General features: G+C 35.2%; 1 protein-coding gene across 1 annotated transcript in view; it reads right to left on the bottom strand.

Moving 5' to 3' along the window:
- Positions 1 to 14131, bottom strand: part of LOC150109072 (ras-related and estrogen-regulated growth inhibitor-like protein A) — a 105800-nt gene extending 91669 nt beyond the window's left edge. The window contains exon 1 of the mRNA XM_090405348.1: positions 14003 to 14131. Within this exon, the coding sequence (XP_090261474.1) occupies positions 14003 to 14063 (61 nt within the window). The 5' untranslated portion in view covers positions 14064 to 14131. The remainder of the gene's footprint in view (positions 1 to 14002) is intronic.
- Positions 14132 to 22945: the final 8814 nt, after the last annotated feature.

Here is a 22945-nt window from a genome sequence, read left to right as displayed (position 1 = left end):
GACACGTTTTTGCCATCTGTAATTCTACAATTCGTCGACAGAAATGAATATCGATGATGATTAAGGCTGAAGACCTGCTGCCTATCTTTTTTTTTATTTTTAATATTTGTTACTTCTTTTAAGGAATTAAATAAGGTGTTGGATTCTTTTTTAAAGCCATAAAACTCTTCTTCGAAAAACAACACATTAATAATCTTTTTTTACGCAAATACAGTAAACTTTTTAACTGTATTTGGGTATAAATTTTCGCGTTGGAGTCTTAAATTCTTCACCACCCTTACTCATACGGTACTCATGAAAGGTATTTTATTGTTTTAAGTATTGTGAATAAAATAAGAATTATTAACTATGAACAGGACCTTAGGATTATAATATTAAACTAAATTATCGCTTTCTTTGCGTTTTTATTTTATTATTATTATTTTCTCATGTGATCGTTTCTTCCTGCTTAAGCCTCTGGCATTCTTTTTGAGGATCACACGCTGTGAATAGCAGTGCCTTTAGGAGATGTTGAAGTACGATTAGAACGCTGCACTTCCGCATTCATCAGGAGTTAGTACTAATGGACTTCATTGGTATTTGCTCACCTTTTATTACCACATCGACTAATCCCACAGTAAAGGTAACCCAAAACGGGGAAAAAATAATTAGGATATTCTTCTGCTCTCTTTATTCAGTTCGAAAAAAAATTAAACATACTTGAATATTAATTCTCATTTTAAATTTTTATCTTATGTGAAATGTTTGACTCTCAACTTATGTTAATCATATTCTAATCGGGTCTCCCACCCTTCTACTTTTTTTGATTTATATTTCCTAGTCAAATACTCACCATACTTTATTGAAAAATTACAATAAAAGCTATAATAATAAAGTATTTAAATGGCATCTCTATAGCAACAGTCGCAAAACGTGCCATTTGGGTAGAAAAGATCTCTATTCAGATCCTGTTAGGACGTTAGAACCATTGGCAATGGTTTCTCAATGGAAGTTGAGTTAGCCTCATACGGCTAGGAAAGTTTTTAATACCGTAAACCTGGTTTTTCTTCTCTGAAAAACGTGCAACCATTGACAATACCCTCACCCAGATATAACAATTTATGCATGTAGGATTAACTGCCCTTATATGAACAAAAATTTCATTCATAAAAACCACATTACTTGCCTGTAATTATTTACCTTTAGAACGTTTTAAAGAGAAGCTAATGGGATGAGAATCTCTGGATTAGGTCAGCTTCTAATTAAAAAGAAAAAGAAACTAGAATCAACAAGACCAATGGTTACCAATAATCGACGTCATATCTAGTAATTAGTACAAGAGTTAATTTGATAGCCGTTTCCTAATGCTACCATTATTTCGATGTTTTATGATGCATTAATAACATGTTTAATAACTGGTCAAGCAACATTTCAGTTCAATTATTAGTGTTATTTTTATTTTTTTAGTTTATTTACTTTATGAAGAGGAAGAATCTACATTTGATATTCTTTTCAACTCACGCCGGGTAGATTAAGCCCTTATTATTATTAGCTTATTAAAAAGAAAGAGGGGGAATCATTATTGTATTAGTAAACTACACATCGCCGCTCATCTTAATTTCCGTTTATGTCACGGCCTGTTCTCTAATAAGTAACTTGTCTTCATATAAACCTGTTTAATACTACAATAGGATGGATAATTCAATTTTCATAATCTCCTAAGTCATTCACTGTATGAGAAAGGGAATCTTGTATAATGTTATGAGGAATTCGGCATCCTGATAAGTTTTTTTTTTTTTTTCTCCATGAAGATGAATTAGCAAAGTTAGCTCAGTAAGAAAGCAAAGGTTTATCTTCCTTGAAACTGTGATTTTTCATCCCGCAATGCAGCAACCCGACCAAAAGAACACACACAGTGAATAGACTAATACACTGGCTTCATAACCCTAGCTTTATAATTCAAAAATAATCAAAAATAAATAATTTTGTGTAATGCTAATCAGTTTGATCACAATGATAAATAGCTCACCCGCCTTAATTTCCAAAGATCTGAAGATCAGCACTGAGTTAGCTGGTCTTCAGATCTTTGGATTATTTTTTCTTCGAGTGCAGATTCTTTCTTTCGGTGAAGACAAACCACTTTGTCTTAATTTATTTGGGCATACATTGCGAACTGGATAATTCGTGGATTTCTTGCCATTTCTATCCTGGATGGCCATATGTTTCCTAGTGTAAAGACGGTATCAATCCTGTATTTTTTTTTAAATGTTATTCTTTTACTACTGGAAATTTATTTATATTGATGCGAGGACAAAGAATCATCCCATATTTAATTCTTCTTAACGGCAAAGTATGTTACCATATTAAAGATGAATCGGCGCATTTTTGTCGAAAGACAATGTTATGCTTTATTACTTAGCCGGCAATTTACTTGAGTTGATTAATTATCATGACTACTAACTGGCAATTCCACGATATCTCTGATGATTTACCGTCATCTTACTCTCACGTGTGTGTGTGTGTGTGTGTGTGTGTGTGTGTGTGTGTGTGTGTGTGTGTGTGTGTGTGTGTGTGTGTGTGTGTGTGTGTGTGTGTGTGTGTGTGTGTGTGTGTTCTCTCGCTTAATTCACCTGCTTTCTGAAAATACCATGTTTTCCACCCCCGCCCTAAGGATTAGTCTACATTGAAAAAGGCTGAGAATTTTCCTCTCATCAGAGAGAGAGAGAGAGAGAAAGAGAGAGATGGGATTTAAATGAAGTTGCTTTTCCTACAAAGTGACACATGACGAACTGGCCCCTGAATTAGAAACCTTTATGCAGATGTACGTGTGAACGTCACTTATGCAGCGTATTTGTAAAATACTTGTCTAGAACAGATGGTGACGCACCTGTTCTAGAGAACTACTTAAGAATGCTGCTGGTCAGTAAGCATCAACAGCGATGATCATAATGGAAAAAACAAAGAATCTTTCAGAGTTCGATAAAGAGCTTATTATGGATACCCGTTTAACTGGAACTACAATTTTGAAAGCAGCAGAGCTGCTGGTTTCTCAAAATGTGAGATATTCCTGGTGTTTAATCAGTGATAAAATAACTCACGTTGCTTTTTTAAAAGGCGTGCCTGTTGTCCTAAGACAGTGTCAAGAATAAGATCGTCGTGGCCTGAGATGGTTTGTACGGACAAAAAGAACTTGTGTGCAGCAATTGGCCGAAGCATTCAATGAATGCTGTTTCCGACTGGTATCTCACCGAACTATGAGCAGGGAATTGAAATGAATCGGTGTTGGCAGCTGATTGCCCATACAGAAACCCTTGATTTCTGAGAAAGTTCTGGTGGATATATGTATATTAGTTTGTGTATAATAAATTCTCAACCAGCGACTACTACAGCAAGATCTAATGCAGTTACACAGAAGTAAGTATGTTGTCGTATACCTCTCGGCCATTTATGGGCTAGTGATCGCGCAACATACTGCCTTTCCAACAAAATCAACCACATGACTCACTCATTACTATGAAAAGCAACATAAATTAAAGAGTCACTGCGGTTAAAAATAACTCCGGTACAAAAACGATCAATAAATCTCAAAATTATCAAAATGCACCAAAAATGCAACAACAAAAATATAATCTCCAAAATCCAAGAAAATAATAAAACTACAAGTAAAATAAACAAATGAATAAATAAAAACCTTTCTGATTGATTTTACCAACATTCAGAGACTCAATTCTAACGTCATTGACAGTCACCACTTGTAGACATCCAAACTCATACATTTTTCTAGTGGTAAGACTTATACGTTGGTTAGACATAACTGGTAATTAATTTACGGAATTAACAACGCATATAAAGTAAATTAATTAAAGATAACTTTAATGAATCACTTCTATATTTCGACAATGTCACATTGTCATCTTCAGGAACATAAAGATATGGTATGTGCACTACAGGAACTAACAAAGCAAATGAGGAAGAAATTAAGACACTAATTTTGTTCCTAAAGTCCTAATGGTGCCCTCTTGCGGGCTAATTTGGTAGTCTTGGCCGTTGGGCTGAAGTTCTCATAATGAAAGTCTCCCAAATTTGGGGCAGTTTCATGCACCCAAATTTGTTGAGGTTAGGAACGTTTTTTAGAGCTGCTGAAGATTCTTTGAATAATCTTTCGTATTTAAACTTGCTGCGATGGATTATTTTTGTCTTCTTCCAACGAATTTTATGGTGGGTATCTAAGGCATGGTCTGCCAGCCCAGAGCGGCTGTACTGGTGAAACCGGATGTAGTCTTGGTGTACTGAAATCCTGATATTTGTTGTTCTGCCTGTTTGGCCAAAGTAGGACAATTTGCAGCTGCAAGGGACCTGGTATACACCAGGTAGGTCTAGGGGAAGTGGTTGGTCTTTGGTAGAGCGGATAAGGGATGCCAACTTTTTATATGGTCTGTAACAGGAAGTAAGGTCATATTTCTTGAGGATATTAGTTATTTTTTCAGAGGTGCCCTGGATGTAGGGGATAGTGATAGACTTGGTGTAGTCTTTATTGTTGAGGGGGGGGAGGGGGGTTGTGGTTTTCAGGTTTTAGTATTTTTTGGATTTTTTTGGGGTTATAGCCATTGGCTAAGAAAGTGTTGAGGATGTGGTTTAGTTCCATAGTCAGGGCCTTGTCATCTGAGCAGATTAATTTTGCCCTGTTATATAGTGTTTTTATCACCCCATATTGTTGTGAGGGGGGGGGGGTGGTGGGATTGCTGGTGAATGTATCTGCCAGTGTGGGTGGGTTTTCTGTAAACAGAGAAAACCAAAGATCCATCAAGTTGGCGGGTGATTAAAGTGTCTAGGAAGGGGAGGGTGTTGTTTTCCTCTTTTTCTAAGGTGAACTGGACTCTGGGATGTTGGTTGTTTAAGTGTGTTAGGAAGTTTTACATTTTATGATTACATATACATTTTATGATGTCTTTTGCAAGAAAGACGGGACTTGTGCACTTATAATTTGTGATTCCACTCCAAAGGTTACCAAGACCTGCAAGTTTTTTTATACAATCTATTTTGGATTAGGATTTCCTTGCCACACTTCGTTGCATGCATTCTGCCTTCCATGCTCCTCTATGGTGAATTTATGAACTTAGTTGAAAATTTATCGCAGAAAGTCAATCACATGCAGTCTAATTACCCTAACAGTGAGATAATTTTCCTTGGATACATCGACGTCCAAAATTAAGATTAGCCTTCTTCCCCGCCCTTCTCCATCTTCACAGACCAAGCTGGAAGAGAAGTGCAAACGGTTTATCATCACTAATTATTTAATAAAAATTTCTTACCATCTCATCAGAATTCTAAATATTCCTCATCATTCTCTCACTACCCTTGAACTTTTTCAACCAGCCCCCCCCCCAAATACACCGATAATGTTAGTCCTCCTCTTGATAATTCTGACCATAACCTTGTCCGTGTTTCCTTTTCTGTAGATTGCCTTCTCTCAGTCATTCTCGGGCTCGTATCCTGTTGCACTACAACGGTAGTGCAATTGAGATTGAGATGAGCTTCGGGGTTTTTATGTGTCATTAACATGGCTTATAGCTGCTTCCATTCTTCTGATCCAGCATCTGCTCTGTTGTAAATTATTCTCACTAGGAAGAGTGGCTTTATTCTTCACTCCACTCGACACCTTCGAATCTTATCCAAGTCCTAGTTTCCAATAAGTGTGCAAAAGCATTCCAAGGCAAAAATTCAGCATACGATCAGTGGCTCAAAGCAAAAACCCATTGGGTCTCTTCCCAAGCTTATGGGACGCATTTTCTGCCATTCCATGTTTACATTTACACCTCTCTCTCTCTCTCTCTCTCACGCTGATGGTACAATGATAATTTCTCCTAAAGATAAAGTGGTCCTCTTGGCATGAGATTCTTCAAATTCATTATAAACTCATTTCTATTCTTTTGGAGTCCGAGAGATAAAAAAATACTATACAAAATTAAAGTTCTTTGATATTGTGTAGACTTCTGAGTTGCAGCTCCACTATGAAAAGGAAGACCATGTAACTTCCTATGGATAGCAGTGATAATTTTGTGAATATTTAGACCTCTGAAGTTGCAATTTGTAGAGATATCTTAAAGAAAAGCGTGAATATCGATCTTAACCACTTTCATGGTTAAGAGGTTGCTTTGCTAATTCAGGTTTACTTAAATTAGCAGAGAGAGAGAGAGAGAGAGATAACGTCTATATAATTGATTACTGTTTATCATCGTTCATGTTCTCTGTCTGTATGCTTTGCAGGAACACACACACACTTCCATCTACATTTGAAACTAACTCACTTTTTGTTGAAAAGCCCAAAAGCCTTACGTTTCTTGAGTCCTAAAAGGTATTCGAACTCAAGTCTTTCCAACCATAGCAGTTGCTACAAACTGATATATGGAAGTTATTAATATGATAAAATATTAATAATTTTGTTTATTAATGTTGCAAGACGTAATAGAAATCCTTGTTTTATTCAAATGCTGGAATAGCTGAATCGTTCTCATACATCTCCTAATCATGCTCGCGCTTCATACTAATATATTGCGATATGTTGTTATTCACACTTTCATGGAACTAATTCGCCTCCTCTCTAGATTTACGAATAATCCCATCCCGATTATTTGTCACTTAGCTATGGATTTTGCAACTTTTTTCTTTCTCGACGAAAAACTATTTTGCCAAGAACTTCCTGGTAGACAAAAAGAACTACTTACTGTTGTCATGGATACAAGGAATCATAACGTCATATCCATTATCTGAATTTAAGTTAAATTCTAGTCGCTGGCTAGAGGAACCTTTTCTAAGTCCTTCTACTGGTTTGCAACTTAGTCGATCTCTGGGACAGGCGAGCAGGTTTTTCGTCCGTAAACTTAAGAAAATCGACCGTAGAACCCACACAATTTCAGACAATGGCATATTTTGACCATGAAATGGCGACTTGTCAGTAGTCTCTTCATCGGATACCGCTTATAATTAGTAATAGTCTCAGGACAGTTATCACTGATTGGTTACCGGTCGAGATTGAACTTCCCCCTCAGTCTCCAAAAAGTTAGATAGGGCTAAAACGGCCTCCCCTACTCTCTATAAGAGAATAAAGGCATTAGCTGATTTATATAACTAACGAAACTCTTTTATTGTATAGAGAAATAATTATTGCCGGTAAAGTAGTGCACCAGAAACATAACATCTGCACAACCGAAATTATTTGCGTGACTAAAAGCATATGTAGCTTGTAAGGACCGTATGAAGACTTAAGTTTGTCCTGTAGTATAAAAACTGTTCACCAGTGCTTCTTCATATTAAATTTATGCATATAAACTGTTTAATCTCAATATCGTTTGTAAAATATCGCTGAAGTATTTTCACAGCGCTCTCTTCTTAGTTGACAACTACTTAACTTATAGATAGATAATGATAATCAAACTTTTTTAAAAGGGAAATATTCCGGTTGTTCACAAATGATATAAAGCCAGAGACAATGGAAGAGAACAATATTAATGTAATGCCTCTTGAAGAAAATTTGAATGTAGATGATGAGCGAGGATAACTTTTCGTCATTTTTCAAAATGTAATATTAATCTTCGGTGGAGGACATAGTGCGTGCTGCATTGGTGGAATTGCATATAAGTAGGGTAATGAATTTGAAAGGGATAGTAGGGATGACGAAGATTAAGGAAAAGAAAACAACAGTGACTGACAGTGCAAATAATTACTACAATAACGAGGACATATCGTCGCGACAAAGTGATCAACGCTGTAATTAAGATATTGATCAAATGACATTTGCGATTACTAAGGACAGATTTCATAAGCTATAGGTCGCAAAGAAAATGAAAAAATAAACAGTAAAGTGGGGAAACAGAATACATTTTTACAGGGAGAATAAATGTGATGGTGAGAAATAGAGGCCACCTCTGTCATTCGCTTAAGGGTGTATCAATACCCTATGCATCAATACCAAATGAGTTTGAAACGAGCAGCTGACAGTCACTGTAATGGATACAGCATAACCTCTGTGAGATGAGTCGTGTACATCCAGGGATGTCCGAAAACATTATACTGTTAGTTAATGAATTGCTTGACTTATACAGAGCCTTCTTACATTTTCATTCAGACTTTTTTAAATAAATCATCCAGATAACTACGATACAATGTTTTATGAAATTTATAACATAGAATAAAAGCCAAAAGGCGATTTTTCTGGCAACCTTAATAAACATCAAAGGATTTGTATCCCCTTCATTATGTTTTATGAAATGTTTTGTACTATTGAACAATGGCATACCTAAAATTTCACAAGTCATTCATTTTTTCCCTTTCAGATAATCAAAAGCGCTGTAAATGTAAAAAGTAATATGGAGATTCAAAACTATTAGGTTATTCAGCTGTACGTATAAACAGAGTTTGGTTAATAAATAGTTTTAATGGAACATGTGTTCTAAACATATTTAAAACGGCTTACACATAACAAAATCATATAGATTTTTTTTTCTTCAAAAAATTGACATCATCATCAGGGAGATAGAGAGACCGTTAACTGCATTCAGAACACGAATCACAATTAGGAGTCATAAAGCGTGCATATACTCACTTGGGTCCCGGTGGAAGCTGAATTGTGTGATTACGCTATAGTGTTTTGATAGTTTACTCTGTAAATTCATCCTCATGATCTTTTATTCCAAGAAACTTCTGTTCATTTCTATGAAAATGCATCTTTATGAGTTCGAAGAAAGTCACATTTCTATTGTTGTTATTCTGATAACTCGGAATGTCAAATATCATTAAGGAATTAGTTTGATGGGTTTGTTTAAACTTTATTTCATTAGAGAAACGTCTTTCTTTCATATACAATTTAATTCTCATAGTTAACTAATGAAGAGAAAGTAAGTGTTCTTATTTCTTGATAAGAACCTTATGAAGTTTTATAATCTAAATATTACGTCCTTGTTCTTCCCTTTGGTAGGACGGGTTGAGTCCTCCTGATGAGGGGTTTACGACGAATTAATTCAGCCGGCTCATCACTCCTCTGCTACATCCCCTAAGGGAAAGTATTTATGACTGTAAATCTGTGTGTGTGTTCACGGGCCGGTTTGCCTGTTCTGAGGAACGAAAAACTCGAGTTTCCGGGTTAAAAACCCTCTATGTTCGTACGATATCGGATAACTCATCTTTAGTCGAAAGATGACAGACCAGATAACAGGTACCTCACGTCATGGACTGGAATCGAACCCAGGTCTTTCCGACCAAAGAGATTCGTCTATACCTACTGAGCTACGGAGGTTCTACATCCTTCTTACATAACAAGAATGTAATATTCACAAAGGAAATAAGACTATAAAAAGAGAGTTAAATTTTTTTTTCTGGAATGAAATTCAGAACTGAATCGACATAATTATACGCATGCGTATGGACAACACTGATTACACAAAGAACCATAAACTTGGAATTCAAAGGAAGAAAAATCATGCTCATATAAAATTAAACCCCAAGAGTGATGTGATGAAATTCAGGTCGCAAAAGTTTTTTTTTTTTTTTTCCATTTTGCAAGACTATTATGTTTAGTTGCAGTCAAACAAAGGTTATCATGCCAGTGTGTGTTACGTTGCTCGTGTACTTCTGTCCAAACTGTCTGTTATAAGGGATGAAAAATCTGAATTTCTTGGAGGAAGATCTCGGATAACATCATATGAGATCGATTAAATCACCTTCAGACGGGAAAAAAAAATCCTTACGGAATTCGAACGTGGGGTCTTTCCTACAAATGGATATGATCGATACCACCTGAGCTACAGACTCGCCTAAGACAAACAAATGCGTGATCTTTGTGCATCTAGTGAGTTTATCTGTAACTGCCATAAGTTCCCATTAAATAGCGTTACTCTTGATCACTGCGAGGATTTTCTCCAGCATTCTTTACGCTGCTCATTAGTCTATTACAGACAAGCGAATACCCCCACCCCCCCCCTTTTTTTTTTGCTAATGACATGGCAGTTAATAGTCTACTCGTCTGGCATTTTACGTTCTTTGACACTGTTGTGTCTGTTTGGCAGGAGGAAAGCCATTCCATTTTATGACACCGACTAACTCACCTCTACGTGAAAAAAAAATAATAAAAAATAAAATAAAATAAAACCTATTATAAAAATTCCTTGTATTCCAAACGAGATTCCGATCTTTCTAACCAGAGGGAAGGAGTTGTCGTCGATACTAACTATCTATTGCATAGATCTATTTTTCTTATAGTTACTTTTAACAATTAAGTAATTACTAATGAATATGTATTACTATTAATTTTTATTTCAGTACTTTATCCCGGAAATATTTATTCAAAGACGATTGTCACGAAAATTACACCCATCTGGTTTTGCAAGCTGCGAAGAGCACTTCCACTTCTCCAGACTTCACAATAAGGATCAGTGGTTGTGCTACAAAGTGATAAACTGATGCATTTTGACCTCAAGAAATTTACTTTAAACTGCGATTGAAACTTGAGGTTTCTACCGTGCTTTTTTGCCCTCAAGAAAGACCAGATAGAAAAAGAAAGAGAAAAGATGTTCTCTAAATTGTTTTAAGGTTGAGACTTTCGTTTTTATTGTCCATTTTCTAAAAATAAAATATCATAATTTATTCATAAAATTAATTAATCATCTTAGCATTGAAATAATTTGTTAATCATCACTTAACGACTTAACGATTAGACCTTAACGATTTGCAATTCCTTTATTTTAGCTAATTATGAACGTAGTTAACTAATTAGGATAAGTCATGAGTAGAAAGGCGTACATCTGAGGTTTTTCTAGCAAAAAAAAAAAAAAAAGATAATAAAATTCCTCTCCCTATTAGTTGCATGTCAGACAATATACAGCCTGCCCTAGTTATCTAAAGGAATCATTTGTAAAATAAACTTGTCTGAATGAAGGAAAAAAAAAAAAAAAAGAAAGAAAAAAAGACGTTTTTCATATGAACAGACTGCTTACTCGGTCTCTTTAATCTGGCTAGCTGGTTGATCGCTAATTGCTTCTTCACGTGGATCACTACGAAATATTTCCTGACACGAAACATTTTGGGTGCTAATCAAGTCCACTCACGTCCGCCGAATTCGAATACTTGCCACGTTTCGCGAACGAAACCGATCATATTTCATCTTGAGTATCTCAAACATCATCCCCGGAGATTCTTATCTTAAAATCTGTTTGTTCTTAACGTTGCTGAAGAGGAAACCATGCGACATAGACTGATATAACAGGCGAAGCCACATAAATAATTGGTGTGGATGTGTTGTATAAAGTTAGTAGTTTCAACCTTTTTTTTTTGTGGTTCTGTTTTTCTTTTTTTTTTTTTTTGTTTGAATATCATTTCAATTCATAGGGAACAACACATTGAATGTTAGATAGATAAAACCTTTCAGCATTTAGTTACTCTCGGAAATGACAGCTTTAAAAATAAATAAATAAAAATAAAAAATTAAAGTTAAGACAGTTCTCAGTATTTTATACAAAGATGACATGTTGAAGTAACATTGATGTGTCCGTTTTTATGTATAATAAAACTTCTTGAGGATAAGTAATGAAGTACTGTAATAGCCTATTCAGCGACATGTTTGTTAGATGCATAGGAAGGAATAAAGAACTAGTAAGTTATTAGTAAACCTCCTTTCAATGTGGCTTATAACGACTTCCTGAGTTTGTTTACTGTAATTAAATAGCATTCACAGAGAAGCGCCACACCTCGGTTATTGCCAGAAATTAAACTATCGTCTGGAAGTGATTTAGTAAAGGAATTGTTACATGGTTATAAATTAAAATTTTGCAGTTATAATGAAATATCGACATATTTGTTCGTGAGTATTAATGTTTTGAAATACCACTAAATATAACAGAATTAGATAAATCTTATTCTATAAGGAAATATCAACATGTTTGTTTCTGAGTATTAATGTTTTGAAATACCGCTTAATATCACGGAATTAGACAAATCTTATACTGACAATACGCTTTTGGATATGAACCGATGCAAAAAAAAAAAAAAAGAAAAAAAAGTTTTTGTTTAAATTCCACACTATTTTTGACAGGGTTTCATTAAACGCAGTAAAAATGCTTGCATTAGTTATATCTGTTTGTTGCGTTTTTTTCCCCCGATAATCAGATTCATGCTAATCTGATAAATCATAACATCAACAAAATGTAAGTAACGTGAATACTCGATTGTCTACCGGAGCTTTCTGAACTGGGTGTGTCATCATTCTCCAAGTGGTTTCGCTAGTTTTTTTAAAAGAAAATTGTTATTATTAAGAAATATGCAACTGGCGTACTGCGTATGTTATATAGCTACAAACGTAAGGAAAATAGAATGAGTGATAAAACCAGACAAAAAAGTTAAGTTAAAAGGATCCATGTTGGAGAAAAGTCTGGTCAATATTAATGCATAACAGTTGAATGCGTAATGTCTATATTAATGCATAATGCATTAAAAGTTGATCATTCCCTCCCTAAGAATACTGGTGACCTTGGCTTTAAAAAGCAGCTAAATGATCAAATTAATACTGAAAAAATGCGAAAATATTGATATGTGATGATTTGTCATTATTTATTGCTTTATTACAATCGGATTAAAATCATTTTTTAAAAAAAGAAGAATTTTGAATACGAATCCTCTGCTCTGAAGGGTCGGACTACAAGTCCCTTCAAATCAAACTATTCTATTAGCTTCTTCCTCATCGCGTCTTGGTAAATCTAATTTTAGTAAAGAAAAAGGACAGTTATTTGAAAAGGAAAATAGAGAGGAAATATATATTTTTGGATTCTCTTATTTTTCCATTGCATCACTATCATTTAACATAAATGTTTTCCTTCAAACAGTAATGATTTAAGTTTATGAATGTTATTTCATATTTGAACTAATATTGGGCTCAAATAGAAGAATCTCAAATGGCAGTGCTCATAATAAAGTTCCGAAAATTAAAAAAAAGAAGCAAATCAAAAAAAAATAAAAGCTGATTTGATTTTTGATTTGATTATGTCTTCTCAAGTCTTTCAAATTTTCCTTTTATCAGTATACATGATTTCTGTTTAAGTGTTCTTTTTCCCCTTCGTTTCTTATCATGTTTCGAAACATATTTTTATGTCATTCCGATCTATGAATGGTTCTTATAAAAATCAACAAATATTTATTCAGAGTTTTCTGAAGATCATGTTGCTCCTATACAACTCTAGAGCAAGCTTGATATTTACTTCCTACTAGGAAGTGCAAAATTAAATATTAAATTTACTATATAGTTGTATCAACGAACAATACTAACTGTGATAACCATTTTATGTCCACCATTCGGTATATTTATATTCTACTCAGCAAAGATAATACTCAGCAACATGTAGAGAAAAAGAAAAAAAAAATATCCATTTATATTTCCTAGGCTAGGGACTCTCTTACTCCAAACGTGATGAAACTGGAGGCAATCGCATCGTATTGGGCTTTTTACAAATTCTTACGATAGATGTTTTACAAACGATTTACTCTGGTACTACTGTAAAGAAAAACAAACGAACAAAACTGAACTCGAGAGTCATAAAGCTGAGATCAGATTTCGCCAATGTATGATCTCTTAACAGAGTTACTATCTCGGGATATACGTTGAAATTGAGGGCCCAGTAATATTTGCAATCGCTAATGTCTTAATTAGTATCTTGACCAAGTTTCTGTCTCTGTAATGCTACCTACACCAACAGAACAGTAGTGTGGATATGTTTAAACGAACCTACATACCCAGAGACTTACCACTCCTGTATACAACACGACAAGATATTGAAAGTTGCAAGACATAAGACCAGATGTATGTATTACGGAACGTCAGTTTTAGTACTATCTGAATAAAGTGCCTAATACAAGCGAGCGCACACACACCACACACACACACACACACACACACATTCTCCAGATCTACACCTGATAGATGGCACTGTTGTTTACACACTTTCCCTTGTGTTATGGGTACGAGATTATGAGGGCCACTTACCTGACTTGCCGACGCGCGGACTTCCCAGCATGAGAACTTTCAGGCGGCTCTGGTTCGTCATTTTCAGTCACCTGTCGTCAGCGTAGGATGGCGGGCGATGCGATGGTGGAAATCGACAGAAGATTCAGGACTGGGGACTGCGAACGGGGTATTTAAGGAGACGTGAAGCGCCAATAAAAATGCTAATAGTAAAAGAGAGAAAGGCGACAGACTAGGAGGTGCCAGCTAGGTCAGGGGGCCTACAGCCGTAACCCGACCTTTCGTGAGCGCAGTGCTCCACTTAGATTTCGGGGAAGGCAAAGGAATGCGGGAAGAGAAAAGAGGGGGGCGGGGAACTAACAAAGCCTACCAACGGCTGGCATCAACTTTCTCTGGCCCGTGATTAGAACAGAGCTAGCTGTTCGTCAGGTGGGGTGAGGCGTTCCTCCTGCACGTGGTGTACAGCAATCCTCGATCGGGTTATTGTACCGCTAACACAGCGTTACCTGCGATCCTTCAGTCCGCCACTCCGTTTATATGTGGTCGAGCACGCGTCTCGGCTGGCCAACCCCTGCTCTCACTCATCTTTTCGCGTGCAACTGCCGGCCACCCTGGCAGCAACAGCAGCAGAAGCAAGTCATCGTACTCTCCTTCCTTTTGAAGGCCGTCATCACTATTCGCGATGATATGGCAACTGCTAGAGGGGGGGGGAGATAAAGGCTATTTATGTGGCCATCGGAACGGTCATCAAGTTCAGTCGTCCGTCAAACCTATAGGTCACTAACATGAATTTCTGTATGTACCCTGCTTTTAATGCTCTCTCTCTCTTTCCATTTCGTGCACGCACACATATCCGCACGCGTGCTGAATCGTGTGCGGATATAGGAAAAGTCTGTATACGAGGGGTCACTGACCTCACGCGAGTGGAAACTACCAGTTGGTGTCTGAGATTCACCTATTCTACGAGACTCGATGTCGCTAACAGTTGCGATACATTCAGGGTGGAATCAGGAAGCTGTGGCGAGATAAAAGAACCCATCTGATCGATCCTTGTGCAGTCTGTGAGAGTGTAGCGTCCTTTAAAAGGTTTAATGGCTCAAGGTAGTATGAAACCGTTCGCACGTGGCTCTCCTTGCCAGCGGTAAAGGTCACCTTAGCCACCTTTCTCTCTCTCTTCCTACGTCCGTACTGCCTAATATTAGTGGGGCACGTGCATTCCTTCTCCGTTGTCAGACCAAGCATCTATGAGCAGCTGTCTTTTTCTCTACCCTCCCCGCCTTCTCCGCGCCTCTTCTGCCGATTCCACTTATTCAGAAGAAAAGTCTTGCTTATACACACACACACACGCACACACACGACAGAGGGAGAGGGAGAGAGAGAGAATTATTATGAGATATTTTATCGTTGATGTATAGGTCTACGCCTCCTAGTTACTTATTTAAACTAGAATTCATTCGCATTAGAATTCAATCAATTAATAAACGCTCTTACAATAAAATAAGAATATCAATCACATTTCGTATAAATACATTTATATGAAATTATAAATTTAGCTAAATAGTCTTTGAGATATGAATATTTTTCTTTCAGCCGAAATGGCTCTTTGTCTGGTAAATTTTCACACCACCTGTGAACAATTTTAATGGAATTACAATGCAGAGAAAGCTTTTCTTGAGGAAAATTAAATACAGGTAAAGTCGATGACAAAATTGATCAAGTAGAATTTTACAAATATTCAGATTATATTGTTTTCATTAAATCATTTCTATAAATTACAAAGCTTTAAGATACATTCATTCAGAAATATTTCTTCTATTTATATTGTCAACATTTTAATTTTAGAACAGAGATTTTGTATACTAACTAAAGAGGGTCAGTATTACATAACACTTTCAAACTTACTTATCTGACATGGTTACAAGAATTAAGCTGCTGTGGAAGATGGTGGGAGGACTTTTTGTAACTACTTTTCAGTCATTGTATCTGTAAAGAACTTTGTTTTTATCTACCCTTTCACATCTTCCATGCACTTATTTCAGTTCAAGTTTTTTTTTTTTTTATGTAACCGTTGAAATACTCTTAAATCAATCTGAAAATACAAGAAATTGCAAAGAGTTTATAGAATTGTTTTTAATAATGCGATAAAAGCTCCAAGATAACGAAGTATAGGCACTTACTTTTAAAGTGCGATATATTAGAAAGAGCGTGTGATGTAGATAGAATTATCTTTTCCGTTTATTACTATACGTATTTGCTATTAACTATTACTAGTAATCACCTATGGGGAATACAATAGAAATACGATAAAGTTCTAATCAAGTGGGTTATTGTCGCCTCGTGTTAGAGGTAGGTGATGACCGCAATCATTACGGTTCGTCAAGAATTTCGCTAAGCCTAGACATAAGGAAGATTATTCCCTGAACTGAGGTTTTTCTAGCTCAAGGAAGAGGAAGATACAAAGATTAGAAATATCGTTGCCTAACTCTTGACAGTTTCATGTTATCCGTTGAAAAATGGCAGACGTACAATCTCATCCGCGTTCTTTACTCGATCTTCAAAGAGGTTTTCTTTTAACCTGCTTTATTCGTTAAACTACTACACTGTAACATTCTTACACTCTTCTTTTAAGGGGAAAAAATTTGAGGTGACTGGTAAAAGGCCGAACAATTTGTATTTGTTAAATAAACACTATCTTTCATCTAAGGTATGTATTTTTGACTAATTTTCGTTATTCACAGAACACACACACACACACACACACACACACACACACACACACACACACACACACACACACACACACACACACACACACACACACACACACACACACACACACACACACACATGTAGATTTGATATTGCATCCATTATATCAACAGCCAATGAGAGTAATCGCCAGTAATTTACAATAGTCTGATGCAATGTTAATATTCAAGTAAGGAAATAAGATGCAACAATCATTAAAAAAAGTGTGTTTTATAATGTTAGCAATTTTTTTTCGCAATAGAATTCTTGTGTAATGACATCATTATCATGATAATTCAGTCTAGAGTGATGTTTGGCTTACGTACTGTCGATATCATTTCGTTTAATGTGCAAAACTTAGTTTTATATTACAGTAGCCTGTTGGAGTTATTACGTTTCCTACCTGATAACAAACCCAATATCAAAGATCTTAATTAGGGTTCATAATAAGCAGCTCTAAGTTAGTAATGAACAGGCATTAAGAGAATATGGAGGAAAAGGATTATCAGTATAGATAACCAAGGCAGAATTTCAAGTGGTCTTAATTCTTCGTTCACCTATATGCATAGTAACTCTAGCGGCTCTTCAGTCGGAGCTTAGTAGTCGATGCCTGAGGTCAAACGAACAAGAATCTTGTTTTACAGACTTTTTTGTATTCAAGAGTGTTCTTCTTTAGTGCTATTTCTTTATTATCGCATCTATCTTTGTCAACGTCGTGACTCTGGTGATGGTGGTATTGATGCATATTCGGGGATTCTGTTTTTCAGTGTACATTGTACACAGCGCTAATTAATATATGACAGAGCCTGCTGATGCTGTTACAGAATCTTTTAAAGGAGTTTCCCAACCCGACCAATCTATCATTTATATTACTATCTGGCTCCTGTTTCAAAAGAAAACTTTGTCTAATTATTCTACCGGAGAAAGAAATTTTCCACAATTCATGTGTGGCCACCGGTCACAGTTCCTTTGAGTGTGGCAAATATCAGAAGACGGAGGCTATGAAGAAATGAAGCGTATGGTAAAAAAATATTATATTTGAAGTGAATTACGAGGATTTCCTTGATCATTTCATTTTCTATTCAAAAACAGATTCTGAAAGTTTAATTCTATTATTTTGTATGTCGATTATAATTACACAACACGATCCCTGTTGAAATCTGATTGGGAAGGGCAGCAGGAAGCCAAGCCGAATCACGTTGCTGTTATCGTTATGTATTCCTTAACGTAATTTCACTCTGAAATGACCGCGTCTCCCACAACCTATTTCCAAAGTAATAGCATGTAATGGAGTACGGACATGAACGCGAGTGATGACCTTGAACCAATTTACGTCTTCATGTTCTCTTTTTTTTCTTATAAGTTACTTGTTTTCCGTTATAAAGCAACTTGTCTGAAGTTTCTCAGGGTTCTGATAAGTCCAGCATGCATAATCACACTGACGTATTCAAGAATAGAAACTAGTTATTAATAAATGCAAATAGGTTATAATCGAAAGATATTTTACAATAGCGACGATTTTTACGTACATTACAGACGACAATATCGTGAATACAGTCGCTTTTTATGTTTATTTATTTATCAGAATTAAACATAACGGCAGCAAATTTTCTATAATAAGAACCAAAGGATAATAAAGAGGAGACAACGTGTATTTTAGATTTATTGCTTGGTTTCTAATATTTATATATTTGTTACGTTATGTTTGCTGTATCTAAGCATCAAGAACCATTTGTGTTGTTTTAGATGGGATGAATAGAAGGCACGCGCTTTTTAACTGAACGTGAGTTTGCTAATTTCATACGTGTCACAGGGTTTTGTTCCCGATAACTCGGGTTTTTCATTCCAAAAAATAGGGAAATTAGCCAAGCACTCATGTAACATAGTCTCACAACCTTTAACAGCATCGGCCATAATTCGAAACAAGCCGTCTTAGGGGAAACAAAAACCTACAGAACGTGCCTTTTCATCTTCAAATTCGTCTTGAGACTATCAATACATAATATTTGTAGCAAAAATGTTGATAATTCTGTGGGATTGGGTTGGTTTGGATTATTAGATACAATTCATACTTGACGTGAGGAATTAATATGTTATTCAATGAAAGAGACTGTAAAAAAAGAATTTGAAATATCCTAACTTGCTGCCTCAGCCTTGCACTAAAAAAAAGGGGGCGGGGTGAATTTCTGACGGGATTTGCACACAACAAAAATAGTGTGTCCTGTCGACCGTAAACATATTGAATAAGAAATCCGGTGCATCTCAAAATCACTCAAGTTAAGAATTCGTATAGAAATGTTCTCCATGTAAAATAATTGGAAGATATCATCCAATTGATTTGAATATTGCCATTCTTATTAATTTTCCCACAATAAACATTTAGTATACTGCACTATATTGTCACTTCCAACTCTTTTATAAAATGGCAAAAGCTTAAATTTAGGAGAGAATCATGGCATTGTTATATTATTAACAAAGTTTTTCATTTTCTTGGAAGAAGACCAAGTCATTATTCGCTTTATTTTATTACTAATTAATACAGTTAAAACGCAATATAAAATTTTGCATAAAATACTTTGCAGTTGCAAGCAGTGTGTGTGTGTGTGTGTGTTCTCTCAGGCAGGACTCAGACCTTCTTAAGACTGAAGATCTCACCATCATTGAGTTATAAGTAGTCATCGTGAATGAACAGTATATTGTGATTTGAGAGAAATATATGAGAGAAATTTGAAAAGGAATTGAATTATCCCAGATATGAAATTATACAAATATTGTACTACTTGGAATTTATTTTGGTGAAATTGTTCACGAAAATGTCATCAACAAAAAATATTAACACCGTTTATTCGTTATTTTACCTCTTACTCCATGCTGCCTCTTACGCCTCAGTAGTTTATCTCGTTATGAGCAAACATAATGCGCTTAAGTAATGTCTTCAGTGTTATACCCATAGTATGTTTGTCAGAGTTATGTTAACAATTTGTCTGTTTAATGTTAGGAAAAACAATCCCCTCCATCTAAGATTACTTCAGTCTTGCTTCATTCCTTGCATTTTTGACGGGATTTATATACAACAAACAAGGTATGTCCTATTGAGCATGATGAAGAGAAAATCTATAAAGAAACCAATAGCTTCGAGGATTATTCATTTGCAGATAAGATTTGAATCTCGGTCACTTTTTCAAGTGGTGCATGACGAAGCCATAGCAATCAGGGGAAGCAGTTTATTTATTTGATCGTAAAATTAAATCTCAGATAGTCTCGCTAGAGAAACATCTGTCTTTCATAGGACTGTTTTTAAGAAATATATGATGGAGAAAGAATTAAGGTAGACATATCTTCATTTGAGAACGAGTATCTTCTTACACTAATTCTGCACGCATTAATAAATCTTTAGCATTAAGAGTTATGCCTTGCATTAGAGTATTTAACTGTTTCATCGCATGCTTCATTGCACGGATTGAAATCTGGAAAATGCGGGGAAACCAGAATTAAAATGGCTCTCCTAGTCTTCTATATTCCTTACTTCTGCCTAAGAATCCTGTCGAAAGTTTATTCCTGTTATTCCGTTCTTCAAATTCTAGGTATTTTACAATATACTCTTTCTTATGAGCCTAGGATATTAGACTTTTGTTTATTCACTTTCCACGGAACTCCAGAGCAGCCTGTTAATGAACAATTCCCAGTTGTCTGAGAGATTTATAGATAAGCACTATAACTAACAGTGCACATAACAAAATGAAATAAATTAATAGCCATATTACAAGAAAAATAAAATAATGATTTCTCATAGATTAGATAAATTAATATCGTTGTTGAAAAATCGAAGTTTTAGAGCTTGAGATCATTATGATATAAGATAGAGCTTGGTGCACCTTTGCCAGTAGATGTCTTGTTGTTTCACTATTCTTAGCAATGATGCAAAGATGTATCAGAGTATAATAAAACGATGGTTGTTCACAATAAAGTATGAAAAGATAGATAGATATCAGAAAAAAAATCCAATTGCTCCTACAAACCATTTATGAAACATATCCAAAACAACAACAGATTTATGGGAAAGACTGATTAGAACAAAAACCAGCAATTCAGAATATTTTCCTCTGAGTTTACTGAAATATTTTTTTTTTACTTTCTACCCTTATCTTTACATACGTGCGATTTTAAATTGATTTTCAAAATCCAATTACAATCTACTTTGAAATTTAAACTATTGCTACTGGCCAAAGGTCTCTTGAACCCCTAGCGGTATCCATGGCAATGCGCATACTGATTTTAACTTTAGTGACCTCATCTTTTTTCTTGTGTTCTCTTTTTCTATTTCTATTTCTATATGCTATTCTGTAGTTGTATATTTCTTGTCGTCTTTTACTTCAGTTGTTAAACCAGTTTAAGTGTCGCCATTTACTGATTCTTACTCGCCTTGATAAATTATAATGATATTTACTGTCAAAGCCACACCACTTGTTGCAAACGCATGTATGCGGGGAATGGGGAGAAATTTATTATAAAATATTTCACAAATATAAAACCGGTCTCGAACATATTCGATATTAATAGTATATAGCGTAAGTTTCGTTTGGACATAGATGGGAGTTACATAGGCTGTGTGGTTGTATTTGCTGTGGTGGATGAACTTAATCTCTCTTTTTGAAAGATTAGCACTAATCTGATACTAATAATTATTGTACTCCATATCAGAACCTACAAAAATCTTTATAAGTAATGGCTTAAGTACTAACCAATTGTTAATAATTTAGTTTCCTTTATATTTACATAATTATCAAGTTTTTTACGAGAATTAACATGAAATAATTGTGATTGACAACAGTATTTAATTAACAGTATTTTAAACAGACACCCCATTTCTCATTAAGCAGACCAATCACTCCACGAGTCGCCATTATGATATTGGAGCATGATTTACAAACGTTTGTGCTATGCTCAAAGATCACAATAGTGACTTGAGGTGTTTTCGAGTGTTCTGGAGATAAAGACAATTTGCCAAATGTGAAATATTGCTGTCAGCGTCTCTTTCGAAATCACAGAATGATGCAGCAGCCTGTTGTCATAATGGAAAATGAATGGAAAGTTGGCGTGTCTGCGCCATGCAATGTACTCGACTCTGCCAATTACACAGTTCTCTTCTCAACAATGTATGCATGGGCGAGACAGAGAAAGGAGACCACATCAGAAAATAATCCTAGCTTTTTATGGACGATTACGAAACAGGGTATTTTACCAAATGCCAAAGTGTTCACCAAAAATGAAATATTTAAAAAAAAATTCTTAAATTAAAAAAAATATTTTTAATACTTACGTTTGATAAATTAAGTTTGTATTACAGATTTAAAAAAAATGTAACATCAGCGGATGGATATTACTTTTGTCAAGTATAAAATTAATTAATATTTATTTTAGTTTTATTTTATTTTTTATTTTAAATTTATTTTCATTTTTATTTTTATTTTGTTGTTTTATTTTCCCACAATTTATTTATTTTATGTAGTTCTTTTTTGTGTGAATCAAGTTGTACCAACTTTTTCTTTCGTTGTGACTCCATGCTGCTGCAGGCAGTCATTCTGACCCACAAAGAAGGTAGCAAAGAACTTTTTTTCAGGCCTTTCCAACGGAGGCTAAACTAGTTGGTCTCAGACTTGAGGTTTCAGATATTACAGACATGATGCTAATTGATTATTACTTCGACATTAATTCTAAATAACTCTCAATGTTATTTTCAACGCAACAACTTTCTACAACTTATACGTATAATAGACTATGAATGGTAATATTGTTGTAATTATGTCGTAATTAGCTCGTGCAAGCGGTCATCTCTACATATTCTAAGTAGGCAAGTCATCAGTTGTGATGTTGGTATTATTCTAAACTTAGTGAAAAATCCATCTGCCCTCTATAATTAATCTGCCTGTCTATAATTATCTTATGCAGATATGTGTGTGTGTGGTTCAGTGTTTGTATCGAACATATTTATTTGTATTCCTGGTCAGTTAATAGGCAACTTAGGTAACTACATTTATGGAAGCCCACGAGGGAGGAGGGGGGGGGAGAGGAAGGAAGTACTCATTATTTTGAATTGAATCCTTTGCTATTATCGGCGTTGGTTCGATTTTAATTTTATAGCATATTTATAGAAGTACTTTTTTCATTTAGCAAACACATAGCTGTAAAACAATGCTTCTCGATCGTCTAAAATAA

The sequence above is a fragment of the Typopeltis vanoorti genome, chromosome 2, assembly GCF_054136105.1.
Source record: "Typopeltis vanoorti isolate ZY-2024b chromosome 2, IOZ_Tvanoo_1.0, whole genome shotgun sequence".
Taxonomy (NCBI): domain Eukaryota; kingdom Metazoa; phylum Arthropoda; class Arachnida; order Uropygi; family Thelyphonidae; genus Typopeltis; species Typopeltis vanoorti.
This window is presented reverse-complemented; position numbering and strand designations above follow the sequence as displayed.